The sequence below is a fragment of the Dermacentor variabilis genome, chromosome 1 (genome assembly GCF_050947875.1).
Source record: "Dermacentor variabilis isolate Ectoservices chromosome 1, ASM5094787v1, whole genome shotgun sequence".
Classification (NCBI taxonomy): domain Eukaryota; kingdom Metazoa; phylum Arthropoda; class Arachnida; order Ixodida; family Ixodidae; genus Dermacentor; species Dermacentor variabilis.
This window is the reverse complement of record NC_134568.1, coordinates 29,572,342-29,595,617: the sequence shown is the minus strand read 5'-3', so window position 1 is coordinate 29,595,617 and position 23,276 is coordinate 29,572,342. Positions and strand designations below refer to the sequence as shown.

Below are 23,276 nucleotides of genomic sequence, written 5' to 3'. Positions count from 1 at the left end.
GGGATATTTTATTTTCCAGAGTCATTGCCATCGTCGAAGTGTTTTAAAGTGAGGACCTATGAGATATTGGAGACCAGTCGAAACACAAACCTCAAGATGGAGTAAAGAAAGAAGAAGAACGACACCGAGGTCGTGCCCTCGTGCGCTGGCGCGAGAGGCTCGTGTGGCACAGGAAAAGCCTGCTCGCACTTTCGAACGCGCCGGGGGCCGTGACGCGCGCACATCCGAGCATCTCTCCGAAGAACGGGCCTGGCTTAGCGTCAGCCATGGGAATCGATGTACCGAGCGGCATCCGAACTTATCGTCTCCTCCACGGCGGCGCATCCGCCTTCTCAGAAGCGCCGTCACCCCAGAAGATGCCTTCGTGCATATTGCACGACCTACTTCCAGAGAAATCCAAGGCCGACGCGTCCTACACGTTCGGCTACTTGGCCATGGAGGACGTCCTCCCGAGGAACTGCGACCCTGTGGTCAAGACTGTGAACATGGCTGCGGAAGAGGCTTGCAGCAGCAGCGCCGCACATCGGCGGAGACTGGTTCTGAGGGCCGAGTGCGACCGGTTCGTGGAGATGGACGTCAAGGACAACCTGTCTGAGTACAACTCCATGCAAGGACCGTGCACCGTGCAAGGAGCTGGTCACCAGGTGGAGGACGTATCGCAGGGCACCGGGCACCGAATGATATACAGGTAAAGATAATTCGGTCTTTTTTGCGCCATATCCAAGGGCCGTTACGAATATCCTCAGTTTGTGAAATGACATTTACTGTTTGCCATGTCCTGCTAACAAAACGTAATTGAGGTTATTTATTACTGTGCCCTATAAGGCAAGTATAGCTGTAGTAAAGTGTATCAGCCAGGGTGCGTAAAACATATTGATTTGCGTATAGTAATGCGATTTATTGCCGTGCTTATACACCTCGCATTGCGCTAAGCCAGCAACAGTATTTCGTGTTGTTGCAATGAGTACGCTGTTGTCGCAGAGCGATGATAACGTAGTCACAGAAGTGAAACAAAAAGAAAACTCTAAGTGCCCTCGCCGACCGTACACAATGCACCGTTTCGTTCACATTTTGGCACAGCGTGATCTTGAGACACCTGCGTGGTAGTTAGGTTCCTTCTTGATATGCCCCTTTAAACAGTCGCACGCATGATTAGCTGGCGCATCCTTGTTGGTGCTTTTACCATGCTCTGGCCTTGATGTGCGCTTGGGCGTCGACACTTTTCTGTTGGTCATCTCACATTAGGCGGTGAAGGCAGATGAAGTCCTCAACCACCTTCGGGAGTATGTACAGCTGCCTCACGCTGCCTCACAAAGGCGTACCATCGCAATGGTGTAAACTGCACATTTCGAAACATATAACAAGAATAAAAGTGATCAATTATACACTGCGCTAAATATACCACTAATGTGTGAGTAAGAAGCTTAAACAACCCTTGCAAATATTGCAACAATTTCATGTAACCTTTGAACTCGCGTGTCATATTTGCCCGTAAGAGATGCTCTAACAGGTTTACAGAACAACGGTACTTTTTTTTTTCAGAGTTAAGAATCTTCATGCTTAGTGCTTATATATATTTTTAACGTACCAATTTCTGCAAAACTAGTAAAAGCTCATACGCCCTAAACCGAGATTCTGCTTGCATGCGCCGATCGGAATTTAGGCGCACATAAAAGAATCAACTCCCATGCAAATCGGTCGAGCTCTGTTGTCTAATCACCACATTTCTGCGTTTAGAGAAATAGGAGTTGGTACTGAGCTAAACCCACCTCTTTAGTCGCCGAGCTCAAATTGCGGTACCGCACGGCGTTCCTTAAGCCTTGCGCACGACGTCATTTTCTTTGCGGATGGAAATACGGTTCGCGAGAAATGTATACATTTTTCAGAGAAGTCAGAGGACAACCACTCCTGTTTCTTTTGTTTCTTTCATATTGCAAGTAGTGCCACTTTCTGCGCTAGTTTTGCACTTTCGCGGTCAATCTCCTGCACCGGTCTCATGCGCCAAATGCACCCGGGACGTCGGCGCTATATTGCGGACTTTGCGCTTTAAGAGATGTACATGGGCGATGACCTGAAGGCACAAACCTTTCGGTAGTCATAATCGGAGGAGATATTCTCGTGCGACCACTATCAGAGATAGTGCCACTTTCGCGAGATTTCGTGAGGCTCAGTCCACGCGTGCCAACAAGGGATCCTTTCTCGCGTTTGGCCTGCCCACTATACCGCCGACGAAAGTGATCGCCCGAGAATACATCTCTGGGACTGGGTTTGACAAAGGCATCAGAGTGCACTTTTATTTTATTTATATATTTACACAAACGGTCAATCCCTCATGGCAGTAAAACTTCTTCACAACTGACTGTAGTATTTTTCATAAATAGACGCGTAACACATCAGACTGTATCGTGTAATGAAATTTCATTTTACGGAAGCTACGAAAGAACGGAGCATTGAAGTCAGTACAATCGATCGAGCGGTAGAAACGCAAGGTGTGTGTATGCGGCACTGCAAGAAGTCTACATAGAAAGACAGGGCTGCAGTTCGCTCACAATGCAAGTAGCGCTCATCGGACGCACTAGTGAGATGACATGTCGCGTCTTGCGTACCGCCGACGACGTGCCCGCCGCTAATCACCGATTCTGGCGATCCACCTTGTCCGCGCGGAAGCACGATGGAGGCACCCACATCAGTGGTAATGCACGCTCGTTGCTCGTGGAGAGCGCCGCGACCTGCGCTATATATGCACGCGAAATTTCGTAGAAAGAACAACCACGGGTCAGAAGAATCACGCGCCTGTCGAGCACGATTTATCGGCCCTCGAGTTTGGTACCTAGAAAGAAGTCGTCGATCGGTTTACGCGAACACAGCGAGTATTGCGTACTTTCGTCATTCACTCTTTACTTGGCATTTACTTAGCAGACGAATATGAATGCACCCTTCAACTGCCAAAAGAGGGTTGCACAAAACTTAGTCGGCGCGTTGTCACAAGAGAATGCTCTAGAAGCGAAGACGGGATATTGTTGTGGTGGAAAGAGATTCCATTCAGGCTCCTTCAATGATCGAGGCGCGCTTAACATTTTAACAAACGAAAAATCATGTGCGATATTGACGACTCCACTCGTATACACTTTGCAAAGCGAGAGAGAATTCCTGCAGATGCCGCCTAATGAATTCTAAACGCAGCCCGGCGAAAAATGAACAGCTCAGCTCCCCTCCACTGAATCTTGGAAGAAAGGCCGCAGCAGAAACAATTTCCTTTTCTTTTCCTTGCGAAAAAGCAAAATTTTGCATCCTATGACTCAAGAAGAAACTGTCCAGTGAACTGGCGGTATTCACATCGACCAGGAGTAATTTAAGAATAGGGCGAACAGTAGCTATTTGTCTTTCAGTTCTCTGGTAGACTTGGGTAAGCACTGGCAGCACAGCTCATCCGAAAACGCCATAACTATACAAAAAATGAAACGTTTTATTGAAACAGCTGCAGTCTTTGGCAAGTGCGTTTCAAACGCTGTGTTCAGTTACGGCCTGTGTTGACCACGCAGTTCGGAGAAGCCGATTACGCTTGGAGTGGAAGCTGCCGTGAGTGGCAGTCACCCCGACAAGGATTGGAGCGCAGTTGCTTGCCCGATTACAGGTTCGAGGTCTTGGGCTGCAGACCACACATGCACCTGCGCGACACGCTGCCGCTTCGGTTGACAACGCTGAACTCCTGCAAGGCCGAGTGCAACAGCGACATGGCCGGGATGGCTACGCCAAGCAGCAGCTGCCTTTGGAGGCTACCCACGAGGTGAGGCTAACTGGGGCCGCATCCTGAAACGATCCACTTCGGCGATACTATATAGGCTCGGCCACGCCTTCACCATCTGCGCGCACTGATTGATTGTTTTAGCAAAAACGCATCAGCTCCCTAATGCGATTTTGCTCAACCAGCTAATCAGCGCATACCTTACGGCAATACTATCGCCGATGCGATAGTATCGATCATTATATTACGTTTTTTATTAGTGAATCGTGAACTATGTAATTCTTTTTCACCTCGGTTGCACTTAGGGTTGTAGTATGTAAACTGCTACGGTTCAATACAAGTCATATATTCTATGTATTGTCTATGTGCTGCCCCCCTTACTGAATGCCTCACTTTGAGGCCTGCAAGGTATTTTTATATAAATAATAAATATATACTCCCTTAGTATCCCATGTATACTGATGGAGGGCATTGTGTCATGCGTTCAGACAGACGGACGGACGGACGTCTTTCCCGGGGAAGTACCCATGTAGTGCTTAGTCATTAATACTAGCTGGGGAACCTGGTTGCTGCTAATTGGACACGCTCAGTCTACTGTCATTTGTGTATCGGACCATGCCGATGTCCCCTGACCTGGGCGGGCCCTGCCGCTTCACCAAGTGGGGGCCTTTGAAAATAGCAGCGTGGCACCAGTGGTTGTATCGGGATCTCATGAAGGTAAACGCCAGCTGGCGTCGTACGGCAACGTGCGCAGGGCAAGGAGTTTGGTGGCCTGGTACTCCGCCCAGTTGGGGAAAACACTATAGTTTTCGCGAGCTCTAGCCCCTACCTTGGGTACCAGTCTGCGCACTGCTTATATATTTAGGTTGTGCAGGATTGCTCGTTGGCGGCGCGTGATCGTGCGGCAGCTGACGGGCCTTCGACGCGTTTCACCCAGGTGGTGAGGTCGTCTTTGTGTTTGTAGAGCTGCGCTCGAATTGGTCCAAGGACTGGATGTAATGGCATGGTGCAGAGAGTGGGGGCGCTCGATTCTATTCCTACTCCATTCTGCAGAGTTGTGGTTTATGTGATTCCCCTCCTTTTAACTCGTCGGAATTCTGACAGTTGGACCATTCCCACTCCTCGAGTGGTTGAACTAATCTATTCCAATCCTCCAATTACAGTAAGTAAAACGCTACTTGTACAATTCCTTACTACTTGCGCCACCTTCCCCCCCTCCCCCGTCCCTCTTGCGGGCCTATTAACTAAAACATACTTTTGAACTGTTCACAGCGTTACAAGTAATGTCACGCACTATTTTTCCCACGAGAACAAACACGCTATGGGGCCTGTTGTCCTTGCAGTGCATTGTTGCCGGTAATCTCTTTAACATATGTACACTGCTCTTAACCAGGGCTGTTTCAGCAGTAATCTTAGCCGTGCGGGTTGAAATCGCACATAAATGACGTGATCGAAAAATATGTTCCGTTGTTGCAATTTTAATACAAATGTTTCCAAGACGTGTAAAATTCGTTTTAGTTGGCCGCATGACAGGCTGCAAGCCTGTCATTTATTTGGTCATCTCTTCCGAAACACCTCCGACATAAAAAAAGCCAAGAGACAAAGCAAAGGCTTAGACACTCTCTAGGTATCTCCAAACAAAAGCTAAAAAAATAAAATAGAAATTGTAGAAAAAATGGAATTCTATGCAGCAGTTCTACCTTTGTAGACTCTAATCTATAAAATGTCTATAAGTAAATGTCTATAGGCTATATATAGACATTTGTCTATAGACATTCCATAGACTTCAGTCTACGAAAGTAGAACTGTATACAGCAGCTCTACTTTTGTAGACTCAGATCTATAAAGTGTCTATAAGCAAATGTCTTTATACTATCTATAGATATCTGTCTATAGACATTACACAAACTTCAGTCTACAAAAATGGCGCTATATACAGTTTTCCTTTTGCACACTGAAGTCTGTAAAATGTCTATAAGCAAATGTCTATAGGCTATCTATAGACTTAGCATAATAGTCTACAAAAGTAGAACTGTATATTCCTATACACTTTTCTCTATAGACATTCTGCAGACATTTGTCTAGAAACATGAATTTTCATTAATCTATAAACAGTTTATAGAGTGTCTATAGGCTCGCACATTTTTTAGACTAGCCTACAAAAGCGTAAGGTCATAAGTTCATAGACGGTCTGTAGAAAATTCCTGCAGATCGGTCTATATCTAATCCATGGAATTTAGCCTTACACTATTTGTCGATTGTTGTCGATACAGGGTGTCCAAGCTAACATAAATTCTGTGAAGCTGTTCAACGAAGAATAATGTAAAAAATGACGGTGCAGTAAGATCCGAATTTAGGACTTATGGTGTGCAGCCGTCAGAGATATGGCTTGTAGGTCTCTTTATTATAGTATAGCTTGCACCGGGTTCTTCAATATCTTTTATTTTCGTTGCCCATATTGGCTAAAATAGCCGGGAACGACAACCTACATACTAGCTACATAAATCATACATTTTGCCAACTATGTTTCGATTATATATAAACATTTGCTGCTGGGATTGCTAATAAGCAGTTTATTGGAAATGTCTCTAAATATGTACTGCATCCAGCATGCATATGGGAACATACCCAGGGAACTGTACATAGAAAATCATGCATGCGGATGGAAGCGGTCGAAATATATCAAAGGCATGTAGCCGTTAATCTCTATGGAAGACTGCATGAGTATTTGTGCACGAGAACATTTAAGAAATATTGCAGTTGCATGCAATGCAACCGCTTAATCGAAGGATCTCTGTTAGCTATCTGTTATCTACAAGTTAGTTAACATTTTCGTTTACATATGGCGCCACAAAAAATTTTAAATGTGTATTATTATGTCGACGTGTTGCTTCTCATCTGTACTTATGCATTAATATCGATAGCTTAATAATTCTCCTGAACCAGCTGCACTCTCATATGTTGCATAAACAGAAAAAAAAATTTTCCCTGGTGCGCGACGAATTTTTCTTCAACTGCGAGGTTTTTTCTTTCGAGGAACCCCTATGGGTTTCGTTTGTAGCAATTGCTACGAACGGGTGGATGTCGGATTTTCCCTTTATTAATTATGTTAGAGTATGACCGGTACGTTTTGTTTCAAGACAGTTTCATGTGACACATAGCGTATTTATCAAAATAATAAACAAATGCGAGAATCCCAAACAATTCCTGTAATAATAATTGCTGAAACAAAGATACCCGGCTGGAATGTGCACATTTTTCGGGTGTTAATTCAATATGCCCGTGCCGAACGAATATGCTCCGAATAGTGACTGTAGTTTTGAACAATCACGTTATGAATTGCAATTTATTTCCGCTTAGAACAGTCTGCATGGGCTCTTTTCTCACACTCCGAGGTGAATACGTTTGCCACACTTTCAGTAGAATGCTCATGAATGGGGGGGGGGGGGGGGAGGAGGGTATTGATAATGTTCCTTATCAGCTAAAAGATATTGCGGTCTCTTAGCTCTGTTGATAAGGATAGAACAAGTACAATGTACACTAAATTATTTTAATAATATTTGCCTTATCTACTAAGAAAAGTCCACCAAATGGATAATCTGGCTGTATTTTTTTCTATTCTACAGCGCATGTAGTATACAGTCTGTAGAAGACTGCACTGAACGCAGCATTAATGAAAACCGGAACACTTATTACGCACGACAAGGGCTTCATACCATGCACGATTGGCAAAATGCGAATCTGCGTCAGCAGCTACCTAGTAATTAACAGCACGTATACTGCACAACGATGAAGCATGGAAAGGCGCTTAAGGCTTTTCAAATAGCTCGAAAAATAACTTCTGCTGCTAAACTGTTTATAAAAGAGACAAAAAAAATGAAATCTTCCAACTATCGTCAAACGCGATGCCTTCAGTTTGAAACGTGTAAAGGTGCTTCCCCGAGCAACTAATTTATTGTTCTCTAATTCTTTCGGCTAAGTTACGGAGTAGCGAGTGACTGAGATTATCGCAGGCTTCATGCTGTTTTCTACTTCATCTCACACCTTACCACAATCGGTATACGGGCAGTTCGCTCAAGTTAACATCGCCTTTGGTGACGCGCCACCCCATGGCCTTCATCGGCTGTGATATAGAAAACCGTGGAGAATAATTCAAATTGTAAAGAAGTATACGGGGATTTTCACTTAAGTTGAGCCGCACTTTGCAATATGGAAATGCTACGTAGCAGGAGAGAACCTAGATAATGTTGTTTGTCGTCGCTTGGAGAAAGATTAATTTTTTTGCACTCCCCCTGATTAGATAGTTAGTGTTATTATAATTTCTCAATTACAATAATCAGATAAAATTCTCAATGGGAAAATTGTAGAGCAACATGAGAAACTCCCGATACAGCTTTCTGTTGCTCAAGACGTATTCCATAGAAGTGTTTTTCCCGAGCATGAAGGCGCCCGCAATTACAGGCAATGTGCCTCGAGCGGCGCGCTCGCGCGTGTGTGTTTGTGTGTGTGTGTTTGTGTGTGTGTGTTTGTGTGTGTGTGTGTTTTTGTGTGTCTGTGTGTGTGAAGAACTATGTAGTGTGGGCATAGACAAAAAGAAATGTACACATCATCATCATCAGCAGCAGCAGCAGCCTGTTTTATGTCCAGTGCACGACGAAGGCCTCTCCCTGCGATCTTGAATTAACCTTGTCCTGCGCCAACCGATTCCAACTAGCGCCCGCGAATTTCCTAATTTCATCGCTCCACCTAGTCTTCTGTCGTCCTCGATTGCGTTTCCCTTCTCTTGGTACCCATTCTGTAACCCTAATGGCCCAACGGTTATCTAACCTACGCATTACATGACCTGCCTAGCTCCATTTCTTTCGCTTGATGTCAATTAGAATATCGTCTATACCTGTTTGCTCTCGGATCCAAACCGCTCTCTTTCTGTCTCTTAACGTTATGCCTAGCAATCTTCGTTCCATCGCTCTTCGCGCTGTCCTTATTCTCAAGCTTCTTTGTCTGTTCCCAAGTCTGTGCCCCATATGTCAGCACTGGTAAAATGCCCTGATTGTGGACTTTCCTTTTCAATGATAATGGTCAGCTTCCAGTCAGGAGCTGGCAATGTCTGCAGTATGCGATCCAACCAATTTTTATTCTTCTGTGAATTTCCTTCTCATCATAAGGGTTCCCTGTGATTAATTGACCTAGGTAAACGTAATCCTTCACAAACTCCAGAGGCCGACTGGCGATCCTGAACTCTTGTTCCTTTGCCCGGCTATTTATCATTATCTTTATCTTCTGCATATTAATATTCCAATCATACTCTTACACTCTCTCTGTTAAGATACTCAATCATTTGTTGTAACTCGTCTGCATTGTTGCTGAATAGAACAATGTCATCGGCAAATTGAAGGTTGCTGAGATATTCGCCGTCGATCTTTACTCCTAAGCCTGCCTTCCCAGTTTAATAGCTTGAATGCTTCTTCTAAGCACGCAGTGAATAGCATTGGAGAGATTGTGTCTCCCTGTCTGACCCCTTTCTTTATGGGTATCTTCCTGATTTTCTTGTGTAGAATTAAGGTACCCGTAGAACTTCTGTAGATATTTTCCAAGGTATTTACGTAAGCATTTTGTACTCCTTCATTACATAATGCCGCTATGACTGTTTGTATCTCTGCTAAATCAAATGCCTTTTCGTAATCCATGAAAGCCAATTTGGGGGGAGGACTTACGGAGTCGCCATCTGTCGGAAGCGCCGCCCTTGCGTAGTATGAGGGATCACGCTTCGCGCTCCTCATAGGTTTGGCTTACGGCGCTTAATAAAAACACTACGTAGCAGCCCTTCTGTACATTTCTGGAAGTACTCTCAAAACGAGGGAACCTTATTGCTGTCGATATAATAGTATTGGGCAAACTTATATCTATAGACGCCATGTCTTTACCGAATACGTACAATGAAAACCACTGCGCGCGGTCGCCGCGATGGAGTCTCCCGAACCGGCTTGCGTGAAAGGTCGGCAGTCGCTTAGCGCAAACTATGTGAAATATGTTCTTACTGTGGGTTGTCCGTATAACCAAATGGCGCATAACATAACGAAGCCTCGATGCATGCAGCGATTGCACGTGTTCGCAGCGACCGACTGCGCATCTGCATGCATGTCCGCGCACAATGTTTGGCTTTCGCTGTGAGCGCGTTTTCGCATCTTGCCGTGAGATTTAGCCCGCAGAATATGAGCATTTGACAGTCCACAAGTAACAAATGTTGCGTGGACGTTATCAGAGCTGTTCAAAAACAATTTCGTTTTAACAAGAGACTTCGACGCCTACGGCGCTTGTGATGTACCGTCGCGACGATTCAGTATTATTTTTCTTCTAATTTCTTGGACGTTTCAATATTATTTTTAAACTTGCGTCCCACTGCACGCACTGAGCGGGCAATATCGCGCTGCTTTTTCGTAATCCAGTGAGTTAATTCATAACAGAAACATGACCATATGCCATGTCTTTGTTTAATGTGTTTCTTTCCACTCCCTTTCCATTTCCGTAAACTTCCCAGTGTCTAGCATCACCAATTTCACAGGCCAAACCGCCGTGGCATTAGTCGGGCAGCGAGCGCGGGCGAACGTCTCAGTGCGCGTTTTCAGCTACTCACCGAACATCGCAGCCGCTGCGCCGTAGAAGAAATATTTCTGGCGTCTGTGCTTGCTGCATACCCGAGTTGTAGCTGATGGCTGTTTGCCAGTCCTAAGTTTCGCGAGGCAAGCTTCACGCAGCTTCTTGTCCTGCGGCTACGTGTGAATAAGGCTGACACCGGGGCTCCGTTGCGCACGTCCGGCCCTGTGGCACCGAGCAGTAGCCTACCATGCTGCACGCCTCCAAAGGCAGCCACTACCTATTATAGTGATTTGAAATGTTGTCAGGGAGACACCCAAGGCGGGAAAGCCTCAACGCTTAATCAGAATCGCAGCGCAGGTGGGACTTTAAACTTTCGTTTTCAGCTCGCTTCGGCGCTTCCGAAGCAGCCGACGCGGTCGCTGTTTCCACGTGATCCCTCATACATGTCACGCTGACGGTGGCGCCTGCTTTTCAAGTGGTGGAGCTCGGCCCCAATCGAGAGGCTGATTGTACTCAGCGGATTTCTGCATTACCTGATTAATGACATGGAGGTGATCCATTGCAGAGTATCCCTTCCTGAAGCTAGCCTGTTCCCTCGGTTGACTAAAGTCCAGTGGTGGCCTTATTCTATTGGAGATTATTTTGGTAAATATTTTATATAATAATGGGAGTAAGCTAATGGGCCTATATTTTTCCAATTCTTTAACGTCTCCCTTTATGTGAATAAGTATAATGTTTGCATTCTTCCAGTTTTCTGGGACCCTTGCAGTCGATAGACACTTCTTATAAAGAGCCGCCAGTTTTCCAAGTATTATGTCTCATCCATCTTTGAATAAATCGACCGTTATTTCACCTTCTCCTGCCGCTCTTCCTCGTTTCATGTCTTGCAAGGCCCTTCCGACCTCATCGCTAGTTATAGGAGGAATTTCTCCATCCTGTTCATTACTGTTTCTAATTGAGGTTCCCGACTGCTCTGGTTACTGCACAGGCCAGCATAGAATTCTTCCGCTGCTTTTGCTATATCTTAGAGATTGCTGATGATATTACCCTGCAATGCCACCTCCCCACCCGGCACTCAGTCGGGAAAAGGCCATAATCCTAAGGCAATTACAGACCGCGCCACTCCTCGCCCCCGCAATGCTGCACGTGCTTCACCCGGAGCTCAATCCGAGTGGGCTGTGCGGTGTTTGTGCAGCGGGTCCGGTGGACCAATGGCACATCATGTGGGACTGTGCCAGGTTCCCGACAGCAGCTACCTCCAGGACTTTCCCGCCCGAACTGCAAGGTGCACTGCAGTCTGCAGACAAGGACTCACAACTATGGGCCGTCCAGCAGGTCCGGGGTGCGCTCGAAAAGCACAAGCCCCATGACCCACTACAAACGGGCCCAACTGGGGTGGTGCAGAGTAGGGCATAATCCCGGGTCGACGCTTCGCCAGCGTCACGACGCGTTAAACCGTCGTTTGCAGGCACTTTATTAATGTTATCCCTATCCTATTACCCTGGTTATCTTTTAGTGCATACATCTTGGTTTGTCCTATGCCAAGTTTCTTTCTCACTTGTTTCGGGCTGCGTCCATTTTTTACGGCTTCTTCAGCCTTTCTCACGTTATAGTTTCCAATATCGCTTATTTTCGCCTTGTTGATCAGTTTTGGCAGTTCCGCGAATTCTATCTTATCTCTTTAGTTGAACACTCTTTTTTCGTCGTTTCTTTATTAGGTCCTTCGTTACTTGGGAGAGTTTTGCTACTGGTTACCTTGGTGACTTGCCCCCCACTTCAATTGCTGCCTCTGAAGCCAACCTAGTTACAGTTTCATTCATTAGCTCTATATCACCATCTCTCTCTTCTAAGGCTGCATATTTGTTTGCAAGCACCAGCCTGAATTTGTATGCTTTTACCCTCACTGCCTCTAGGTTGACCTGTTTCTTCTTGACTAATTTTGTTCTTTCTGTCTTCAAATTGAGGTGAATCCTAGCCCTCACTTACCTATGATCACTTCACTTTACGCTACCTATCACTTCTAAATCCCGCACTATGCTGGGATCAGCAGAAAGTATCAACTCAAGTCGCTTCCTGAAAAAGGGGTTCATTATTCGAAGCTTATTCATTTCTGCGAATTCTGCCAGCATCGCTCCTCTAGCGTTCCTAGAATCAACGCCGTAGTTGCCAATTGCTTGTTCACCAGCCTGCTTTTCCCCCACTTTTGCATTGAAGTCGCCCATTACTACATTATACTGAGTTTGCACTTTTCTCATCGCTAATTCAACATCGTCATAAAACTGATCTACTTACTCATCATCGAGACTGGATGTTGGAGCGTAGGCTTGTATCACCTTTAATCTACACCTCTTGTTGCAGCTACCCGCTCATTAATGCTGTAGAATTTGTCAATGTTGCCCGCTATGTCCTTATGGATTAGGAATCTTACCCCGTATTACTTCTTATCTAGCAGACGTCTATAGCAGATGACATGTCCGTTATTCAGCAATGTATAAGCTTCACCAGTTCTCCTAATCTCACTAAGGCCGATGATATCCCAAACAATGTCTGATAGTTCCTCAGAGTCCTGCTAAGTTACCCTCACTCGAGAGGGTTCGGGTGTTAAACGTTGCAAGGGTCAGTTTCCATTGGCGGCCTGTCGGGACACAGAGATTCTTAGCACACTCTGCTGCGTTACAGGTCTGACCGTCGTCTTGGTCAAGAGCTCCGCAGCTGTTTGGTACTGAAGGCCATTAGGTAATTGAGTGAGCCATGTGGGAGGGGTTCGCCGAATGCTGCACCAGGGAGGCCAATTCCTGTTCTGGTGAGGGAGTGTCTTGTTGAAGCTAAGTGGGCCTTCCTAATTTGGTTGTACCTGGATTAGTATAGCCCCACTTGCTTTCAGCATCTTTTGCCGGTGACTGGCGTCACTCCAAGCCGGCAAATGCTGTGTACTGGAGGATGTGAATTTCAAGCTCCCCATCATAGAAAAAAAACCTTATCCTTATCAACTTTTGTCTACAGACAATCTATAAACCGGTAGTAGACAAAAGTAATCAATACCTTACGGACTCTCTACAGACACAGAAGCAATAAGGATAAATGGAGACTGCATCGAATTTTGTCTACAGGTAATCTATAGGGCGAAAGTCGACAAAACGAAACAAATATCTTATCGTCTTCTATCTACAGACAGTCTATATAATTCGAGTATACAAAAAGGAATAGAAACTTTATCGACTCTCATCTATAGACAGTCTATAGGTATAGAATGGACAAAAGTAAATAGAGGCTGTATTGACTTTCGTCTACAGCCAGTCTATAGAGCAGACATAGACAAAAAGAAACAAACGTCTTAGCGACTTTTTTTCTATAGACGGTCTATAGAATGCCCGCAGACAAAAATAAATAGAAATCTTATCGACTTTCGTCTATAGACTTTGTATCAACAAAAGACCAAATCTATAGAAAGGCAAGGTCGTCTATGAAAAGTATATAGACTTTCTATAGACAGTCCAACCTCATTTTTCTAAGGGGCAGGCCACGACACGGCAGCGGTGCACTGCATAGATTACTGCACATTAACGGTACTCTTTTATCACTGAGAAAATCGTACCATTGGTCACCACGCCAACTATATGCCCCGGTAGCGTGGGCCAGCTGCTCTTTTTTGAGACGCACCGGCGGTGTAGGCTAGAGTTATTGTGGCAGAACACATGTTTCGATGAGTGTCGACGTTAATGCGATTGGCAATGAAGCAGTGTAGCAATACACCGTATAGACACCGCAGAGATTCGTCATGTGTGAAGCATGTATGCAGCCTGGCTCCTCTCTCGCGCTTCGCTCTGGACACACTGCGCCATCTAGCGCCACCACAACAAATTTCTCGTGTGGCGCACGTGTGCATTTAAATTCAGGCAATATGTTCTAAATACTTATGACACGAGTTCGACTCCAGCCGCCATCCGAGAAATTTTTTACTTTTGTCGTTGAATGACACAGTATATACGCAGTGGCATGGCAAATACTCAGTGAATCAAGTCGGCGTCACAGAGGTTCATTGAAGGTCGGCATATACCTAGTTACACATAGCTAGTGACCCAAGTCGGCGTAAAATACGTTCATTGAAGAGCGGAACGTACTCAGTAATCTAAGTTGGCCGTGAAAAACGTTTATTGAATAGCGACACATACCTTCTGGCACATTCAGCGATATACACCCAATTACCAAGTTTGCGGTTAAGAGGTTCATTGAACAGCGGCATGTACCCACTTGCACACACCCTATTACCCAAATTGCCATGAATGATGTTCACTGATGTGGGGCACATGGCTAGTTTCACGACCCCTGTAATCCAAGTTGAGGTGAACAAGGTTCATTGAAGAGCTGCACTTAAGTAGTAGCACATCCCCAATAACACAAATTGGCGTGAAGCGGGCTAACTCATGAGCGGCACATATAAAATCTCGCATACACATGACCCAAGTTGGCCCGACTATTGCTTTCGAACCCGGTTCCCTCACCACAACCGCTCCATGCTCTAACCAGTAGACCTTGAACAACCCAGTGACCCAATTTGGCGGGAAAACGGTTAGATACGCAGCCACACAGGCAGCCAGATATACAGACCGACAGATATCCCCGGCAAAACGCGTGAAATATCCTAATAATGCTAACCGCAATAATGCAAGAGGTAGGCCAAGGAATAATGCGTTTACTTCTTAACGAGGACGAAGTACGATGACGAAAAGGCACGGAACGCCAGTGGCGCCGGCCTTTTATGTACACCGGAGGAGGAGGTTGCAGCTCTGCACTACCGGGAGCGTGCAGTGTGTCCAAGAAGGGTGCCATCAAGGGAGAGAGCACTGCGCGTTCCGCCATAGCCGCAGCTCCGCGGCGAAGCACCTTCCCAGGGAGCGGCGTTTGGAGTCTAGCGGTGAAGCATCACCGTGGAAGCCTTTGCGGCTGAGGGCCGCCGTGCGTTTATGACAAGGCGCTAACTTCCAACTAACGCTTAATGCCAGATGTTCTGAATATATACTGCAAAATAGACAAAGAAGAAAAGAACATAACAAATGAATTTATCATACCAACGCGTGTGCATTACGAAGCACTTGTTACCAGCTGCCTTCAAGAAAAGTTGTTCATTTCGCAAATAACAAAAGAGGCGATGAGCTGACGCACTACTAATCATCACTATCCATTACCGTAGCTTCAACATTTATGCGCGTGCAACCATCTTTGTCTCTGAACAAGACTGCAGTGTTGTCAAAAGACGGAGCACACCCACAATCACGGGAGTGTAACACCAATTTTCCTTGTCCTCCCTTTGTCGTGTTCCTGCCGTGCTCCTTTGATATCCGCCGTGGTTGCTCAGTGGCAGTAGTGTTGGGCTGCTGAGCACGAGTTGGCGGGATCGAATCCTGGCTACGGCGGCCGCATTTAAATAGGGGCCAAATGCGAAAACACCGGTGTACTTATATTTAGGTCATCATCATCAGCCTGGTTACGCCCACTGCAGGGCAAAGGCCTCTCCCATACTTCTCCAACTGCCCCGGTCATGTACTAATTGTGGCCATGTTGTCCCTGCAAGCTTCTTAATCTCATCCGCCCACTTAACTTTCTGCCCCCCCCCTTCTACGCTTCTTTTCCCTTGGAATCCAGTCCGTAACACTTAATGACCATCGGTTATCTTCCCTCTTCATTATACATGTCCTGCCCATGCCCATTTCTTTTTCTTGATTTCAACTTAGATGTCATTAACCCGCGTTTGTTCCCTCGCCCAATCTGTCCTTTTCTTATCCCTTAACGTTACACCCATCATTCTTCTTTCCATAGCTCGTTGCGTCGTCCTCAATTTCAGCAGAACCCTTTTCGTAAGCCTCCAGGTTTCTGCCCCATACGGGAGTACTGGTAAGACACAGCTGTTATGCACTTTTCTCTTGAGGGATAGCGGCAACCTACTGTTCATGATTTGAGAATGCCTGCCAAATGCACCCCAGCCCATTTTGAGTCTTCTGGTTATTTCAGTCTCATGATCCGGATCCGTGGTCACTACCTGCCCTAAGTAGATGTATTCCCTTACCACTTCCAGTGCCTCGCTACCTATCGTAAACTGCTGTTCTCTTCCGAGACTGTTAAACATTACTTTAGTTTACTGCAGATTAATTTTCAGACCCACCCTTCTGCTTTGCCTCTCCAGGTCAGTGAGCATGCATTGTAATCGGTCTCCTGAGTTACTAAGCAAGGCAATATCATCAGCGAATCTCAAGTTGTTAAGGTATTCTCCATCAACTTTTATCCCCAATTCTTCCCACTCCAGGTCTCTGAATACCTCCTGTAAACATGCCGTTAATAGCATTGGAGAGATAGTATCTCCTTGTCTGACGCCTTCCTTTATTGGGATTTTGTTGCTTTCTTTATGGAGGACTACGGTGTCTGTGGAGCCGCGATATATATCTTCCGGTATTTTTACATATGGCTCATCTACACCCTGATTCCATAGTGCCTCCATGACTGCTGCGGTTTCGACTGAATCAAACGCTTTTTCGTAATCAATGAAAGCTATATGTAAGGGTTGGTTATATTCCGCACATTTCTCTATCACATGATTGATAGTGTGAATATGGTCTATTGTTGAGCAGCCTTTACGGAATCCTGCCTGGTCCTTTGGTTGACAAAAGTATAAGGTGTTCCTGATTCTATTTGCGATTACCTTAGTAAATACTTTCTAGGCAACGGACAGTAAGCTGATCGGTCTATAATTTTTCAAGTCTTTGGCGTCCCCTTTCTTAGGGATTAGGATTATGTTAGCGTTCTTTCAAGATTCCCGTACGTTCGAGGCCATGAGGCATTGTGTATATAGGGTGGCCAGTCCTTCTAGGACAATGCTCCCACCATCCTTCAACAAATCCTCGGTTACCTGATCCTCCCCAGCCGTCTTCGCCCTTTGCATAGCTCCCAAAGCGTGCTTTACTTCTTCCGGCGGTACTTTTGGGATTTCAAGTTCCTCTAGACTATTCTCTCTCACATTATCGTCTTGGGTGCCACTGGTGCTGTATAAATCTCTATGGAACTCCTCAGCCACTTGAACTATCTTATCCATATTAGTAACGATATTGCCGGCTTTGTCTCTTAACGCATACATCTGATTCTTGCCTATTCCCATTTTCTTCTTCACTGCTTTTAGGCTTCCTCCGTTCCTGAGAGCATGTTCGATTCTATCCATATTATACTTCCTTATATGAGCTGTCTCACGCTTGTTGATTAACTTAGAAAGTTCTGCCAGTTCTATTCTAGGTGTAGTTTTAGAGGCTTTCATACATTGGCGTTTCTTGATCAGATCTTTCGTCTCCTGCGATAGCTTACTGGTCTCTTGTCCAACGGAGTTACCACCGACTTCTATTGCACACTCCTTAATGATGCCCATAATATTGTCGTTCATTGCTTCAACACTAAGGTCCTCTTCCTGAGTTAAAGCCGAATACCTGTTCTGTAGCTTGATCCGGAATTCCTCTAGTTTCCCTCTTACCGCTAACTCATTGATTGGCTTCTGATGTACCAGTTTCTTCCGTTCCCTCCTCAAGTCTAGGCTAATTAGAGTTCTTACCATCCTATAGTCACAGCAGCGCACCTTGCCGAGCACGTCTACATCTTGTATGATGCCAGGGTTAGCGCAGAGTATGAAGTCGATTTCATTTCTAGTCTCACCATTCGGGCTCCTCCACGTCCGCTTTCGGCTAACCTGCTTGCGGAAAAAGGTATTCCTTATGCGCATATTATTCTGTTCTGCAAACTCTACTAATAACTCTCCCCTGCTAATCCTAGAGCCTATGCCATATTCCCCCACTGACTTGTCTCCAGCCTGCTTCTTGCCTACCCTGGCATTGAAGTCGCCCGTCAGTATAGTGTATTTTGTTTTGACTTTACCGATCACCGATTCCACGTCTTCATAAAAGCTTTCGACTTCCTGGTCATCATGGCTGGATGTAGGGGCGTAGACCTGTACTACCTTCAGTTTGTACCTCTTATAAGGGGTCACAACAAGACCTGCCACCCTCTCGTGAATGCTATAGAATTCCTGTATTTTACCAGCTACATCCTTATTAATCAGGAATCCGACTCGCAGTTCCCGTCTCTCCGCTAAGCCCCGGTGGCACAGTACGTGCCCGCTTCTTGCACTGTATATGCTTCTTTTGTCCTCCCAACCTCACTGAGCCCTATTATATCTCATTTACTACCCTCTAATTTCGCCAATAACACTGCTAGACTCGCCTCACTAGATAACGTTCTAACGTTAAACGATTCCAATGGCGGCCTGTGCACGTTAAAGAACCCCAGGTGGTCAAACTTTCCGGAGTCCTCCACGCTGGCGTGCCTCGTAATCAGCAAGTGGGTTGGGCACGTAAAACCCCATAATTTATTTTAAATATTTTCCCACATTTATTATTTATTCATTAAAACAGCAACTGCAGCGGCAAGCGACCCAGTGAAATCTACCTCTTCAAATTTGTGTGCGTTTAGTATCTTCAAAATAACGGAGAACTTCACCATGCTTCGCATACACTCAAGGGTTAACTGGTTGAACCGAACCGGGTTGGCCCGGGCCGGACAGGGCCTGAATCTATTGGTCCCGGTAGGGGTCCTAAAGGACGCCCCGCGCAGTGCTCTTCGTTGCGATACAAGCAAGGTTTATATGCTTTCTGAATAAAATCCACCAATTTCCAAAATCTTTCATTATGACGAAATTCTGAGTATAGTGAAGCAAAGTAAAAAATAATCTTACACGTTTGCACATGTCATGCGTCCAGCTAGCTCCTTCTGTTCCTTTGAAGACTAACATGAAGCAAAAGGCGAAACGCATTGATATGTATTGCGGTATGATCTGTTCTTTTTGTTCACAGCCACTGGAGCGTTTACGAACGCCATTTTTTTCACCACGCCTCTCTGCCTCTTCTCGCACCTTCTCGTTAGTAGACAGTGATTGAAAAAAACATCGTGTGCTTTCCTAATCAACGTAGATTTGCGCAGGGTGTGACCGTTTGTTTATGGCCTCAATCCTTGAGTCGTACAGGTCAAGCTGTTGTGTTTCAATGCTGTTCAAGATCGGAATGCAGAAATTCTCCCGGGTCTTCGAAAGCGTAGACTACCGCGTTCCTTATAATTACCGTTGCAGAGGTAGTCACCTGTAGGTGAATACTAAAAGAGCCGATATTGAGTAAATATTGAGAAGTGTAATGAATTTACCACGTCTACTTTACTCTTATTGGCAAGTTTTCTTGTCTTGTAGACTCATGTAAAATAGACACTACCTTTCCAGGACAACGTGCCCATTCCACTCAAAGTACAATGCGCAATCTCGGGCTCCCATTCCACTGCCATGCCACCTTGCCGACTGGTCCATCATTCCGCTTACATTCCATACCGAGTGTTGGAAAATGTGTGGAATATTTCCTGAATCATTCCAACTCCGGCGTTCCACTTCGCCATGGCCTGGTGGTTGCCGAATCGTGGAATGAGGGGAGTTAGTTTATTCTACTAGTTTTTGGGAGCTCATGCGTCGCGGAGCACGAAAGCCTAAAACCACGTCATTTTTTCGGATTTTTGTTGTTACAGGGAAAGTGTTGAAAAAAATAATTACGCAGGACATATCGCGCTGAAAAAGATTCAGTGAGAGCTATGAATGACTTAACCAAAGCTTCCTCGTCGAAAGACATCTATTTAATTTAAAAATTATTATCTTCTTTATCTAACCTTCTCTGGCCCGCTATGTAACTAAATAACAATACTGTCCCGGTGGCTGAAGAAGACTGAATACCGAACTCTGTGGGAGCTCATATTCTATATTGTAAACTCTTTTTTTAACAATTTGGCTAACGTTAGTTGGAACACCATGTATAGCATGGAAATTCGACCAACAAAGTATTACCATTAAACGCACTATTATTTTGTGTAAATAAAGAATAAATAGTGTATATTACCTTCACATATCATTCTACTTATAGGTATCACAAATATCACTTAATGGAATAGCGCGGGACATTTAGTGGCTTCTGTGAATTTCTTGCATTTGTCACATACGGCCTATTCTGTTATAGGGGCACTGGTTAGGTACCACTCTGACAGAGACGTCAAAGCCCTTGGTGTATCTACACATGCCTATTAGATTTCTCTGCATACACTTCTCCTTGCTCCTATTCCTTGAACAAACATCTAAAATCGCCTTGGTCCTCGTGACATCGTTGCGAATCATTTCGGGCAAAACTTCGATAATCTTCTAACGTCATTGGACTGCGGTTAGGCCTTCTTGCCTAGAAGAGACAGATAAATGTTCAGTTCATTCTTCAAACTAAAGAATTTGAAATAACTATGGTTTCCTCTGCAGCTTAATACGTTATCCGTACAGAAACACCCTTATTAGCCGCTTCAGACACGCCCGAATACTCGAATAGTCCTACACGGTCCGATGGGGCTTTCAATCTGCTATACAAAATATTTTGTTTCCTGCGTGTGCCGCATGTTACACATTTCATTACATATCATCTATTTATCCTTAAAGGCCTGAACGCATTACATAAGGGGGCATAAGGGCATAAAGATCATGTGAACTTCAATGATCTGAACAAAAATGCAAGAGTATACGCCAGAAATACAGTCAGTGAAGTGAAAAATACAATTGACAATACGTTGAGTAAATGAAGGTAAACAGTAGAAAAATATGAGAGCTGGTGCGTATCTATTAAGACGTGTTAAGTTTATTAGGATATTTATTAAGAGTTATTGATTCTCTTCGTGGCTCAGTCGCACAGAATCGCACAATTTCCTCTTCTTCCGGTAGGTTGCCCCGGCCCAGGGTTGCCGGCCGTACGGCGGTTTAGGCTCGGGACGCAGCGCGATGTCGACCGGAGGCGCCCGTCAGCTGGTGCAGCATCGCGCTTGTGCCGGCCGTCATCTCGGCAGCACCGCGTCCCAGCTGTCCCTGCGGAACAGCAGCAGGTCCTCCGGGCGCTCGTGCTGCCTCCCGTCCTGTATCGTCGGTAGCTGAGGAGCAGACGGTGCGCTCGCTGCTGTCACCGTGGCGGGCAACACCCGCCTCTTCACTAGGCGCGTGGAGGCGGGTTCTACACCCCGCCACGCTGAGCTGCTGGTCTCGTCGGCCGAGGCTTGTCGAGCACGCTCGCGGCTACCGCTGCGAGCTAGTCTCGGCGCCGCCGAACTCGGGTCGATCGTGCAGCGAGGCGGGGGCGCCGCTCTCTTTCAGCGCCTGTGTTTCTTGTTTGTATTTTTTTGGATTTTCGCAATTTATTCGTGTGAATGATTTATTGTTCTGTGTGCTTGAAATAAACGTTATTGTAATTGATGTGGCGGTTCCTAAGAAAGATTCCGCGATCCCGCTTTTAATGCGCGACGCTACGGGGCAAGAAAAAAGGGGGGAAAATGTCACTTCCTTCTTACTGTTACTCTCATTTTCAATACTATTCCTGGGAACACCAGCAACGAGAGCGCAATCATTTCAGAGGCTGCAACGGGATGTGGACAACACCACGTAATCACATGCGTGCCAGGCCAGACGAAAGGTATTGTAAAACCACTCGGCTCTGGCCTACTCAAATGAAATCTTGTTCACACTAGGATAAAGTTCACTTGGAATTGCACTAAGGCCTATTGCACTTCTCGCTAAGAAGTCCTGTCAACCTTTCTTTCGGAAATTCTTTGGAATAAGTGCAGCAGGACACGGACACATCTTCGTATGCAGACAAGTGTGTTCACCTCTGCCATAGATGTAAGAGGCACCTGTGGTCTGCTCGTTATGGCGGGAACCTAGAATATTCACTGATTAGGGCCTGAATGTTATCTCAACAAAAAAGATTGAGTGCAGGTATGCACTGTAGTGTTCCTGGTCGCTGGCGCCGTTTTCTGTCACCCTACCATTACGGAGTGAACGAGGAGCAGTCAAGTGGTTTTTACTCAGTGGGAGCTGTTCTTGACACTTCTCGCGAATTTCACAGCCATGATTATGGTGCTCGCAGTAATTCCGCCATTATCGTCACAGTGTTTTGATAAGGAGAGGCATCGCAATGAGTCATTACGTGTATATGCCTCAAAAGTTCCATCACCCGGCCCCGTAAGTATGGTCTATCACTCTGGAAACTTCCAGACCAATCAACTGGGCAATGCTAAGAACAATACCTTGCGATCAAAGCTGCCGCTTCGGAACGCGGCGAACGAGGGAGGCATAAGCCATCACTCAGAGCCAAGGAAGTTCAGCTAAACCGTTGCCATAAATGAAACTTTATCGTTGCTTTATACATACTGTCGTCAAACGTAGCTAGGTACAAAATAGGAGCGGTAATACGCAAACCAAACAATATCAAGTAATACATTTGGTGCAATACCAGTACAGTACAACGCCATAATACAGTGCTAGAAAATAATGGAATGCAGCACTAAAACAATCGAGTAGGATGGAAGACAGCTCCTTATGGTTTTTCTATATCCACAACGTTTGCTGGTAGCCTAGCTGTTACAGCTTCGTGCTTCATTTAAGGAAAACGATTACTGAAACCAGTTTCTGAACCATTTTTGCTCTACATGTGTATTATGTTTGTTTCGTGTAACATACAGTGTTGTCTCGCGCATGTACTGAATTTTTTTCATTTAACACAGGGTCGCCCACTTTACTGTGAAAGAGAGTAACCCTGTTGTTATTTAATGAAAAAAGAGAGCGCTACGAAGACAAGGACGAAAGAACAACGAGTACGACAGACAAGGCGCTTGTCTGTCGTACTCGTTGTTCTTTCGTCGTTGTCTTCGTAGCGCTCTCTTTTTTCATTAAGTATGCTCAACCAACTCGCCCACATCAAGCTTCTGCTGTTGTTATTTATTCTTGAATAAAGAACAACTGGGTTTGACTTTCGTGGTCGTAGCATTCCGGCTGCGGCGGAATGCTACGACC

The 23,276-nt window shown here is 45.5% G+C and overlaps 1 protein-coding gene across 1 annotated transcript; it reads left to right on the top strand.

The window, feature by feature from the left end:
* Positions 1–233: 233 nt before the first annotated feature.
* On the top strand, positions 234–21,653 carry LOC142570639 (uncharacterized). Its single transcript, XM_075679003.1, has 3 exons — positions 234–688; positions 3,635–3,787; positions 21,159–21,653. Exons 1-3 carry the CDS (start codon positions 267–269, stop codon positions 21,196–21,198), a joined length of 615 nt encoding a protein of 204 aa, XP_075535118.1. The 5' UTR covers positions 234–266; the 3' UTR covers positions 21,199–21,653.
* The last annotated feature ends 1,623 nt before the right edge of the window (positions 21,654–23,276 follow it).

Coding starts and splice junctions, on each gene's coding strand:
- LOC142570639 (XM_075679003.1), top strand. CDS start 267: ATGGGAATCGATGTACCGAGCGGCATCCGAACTTATCGTCTCCTCCAC. Junction 689..3,634: donor GGGCACCGAATGATATACAG/GTAAAGATAATT, acceptor GCCCGATTACAG/GTTCGAGGTCTTGGGCTGCA. Junction 3,788..21,158: donor CTTTGGAGGCTACCCACGAG/GTGAGGCTAACT, acceptor TTCTTCCGGTAG/GTTGCCCCGGCCCAGGGTTG.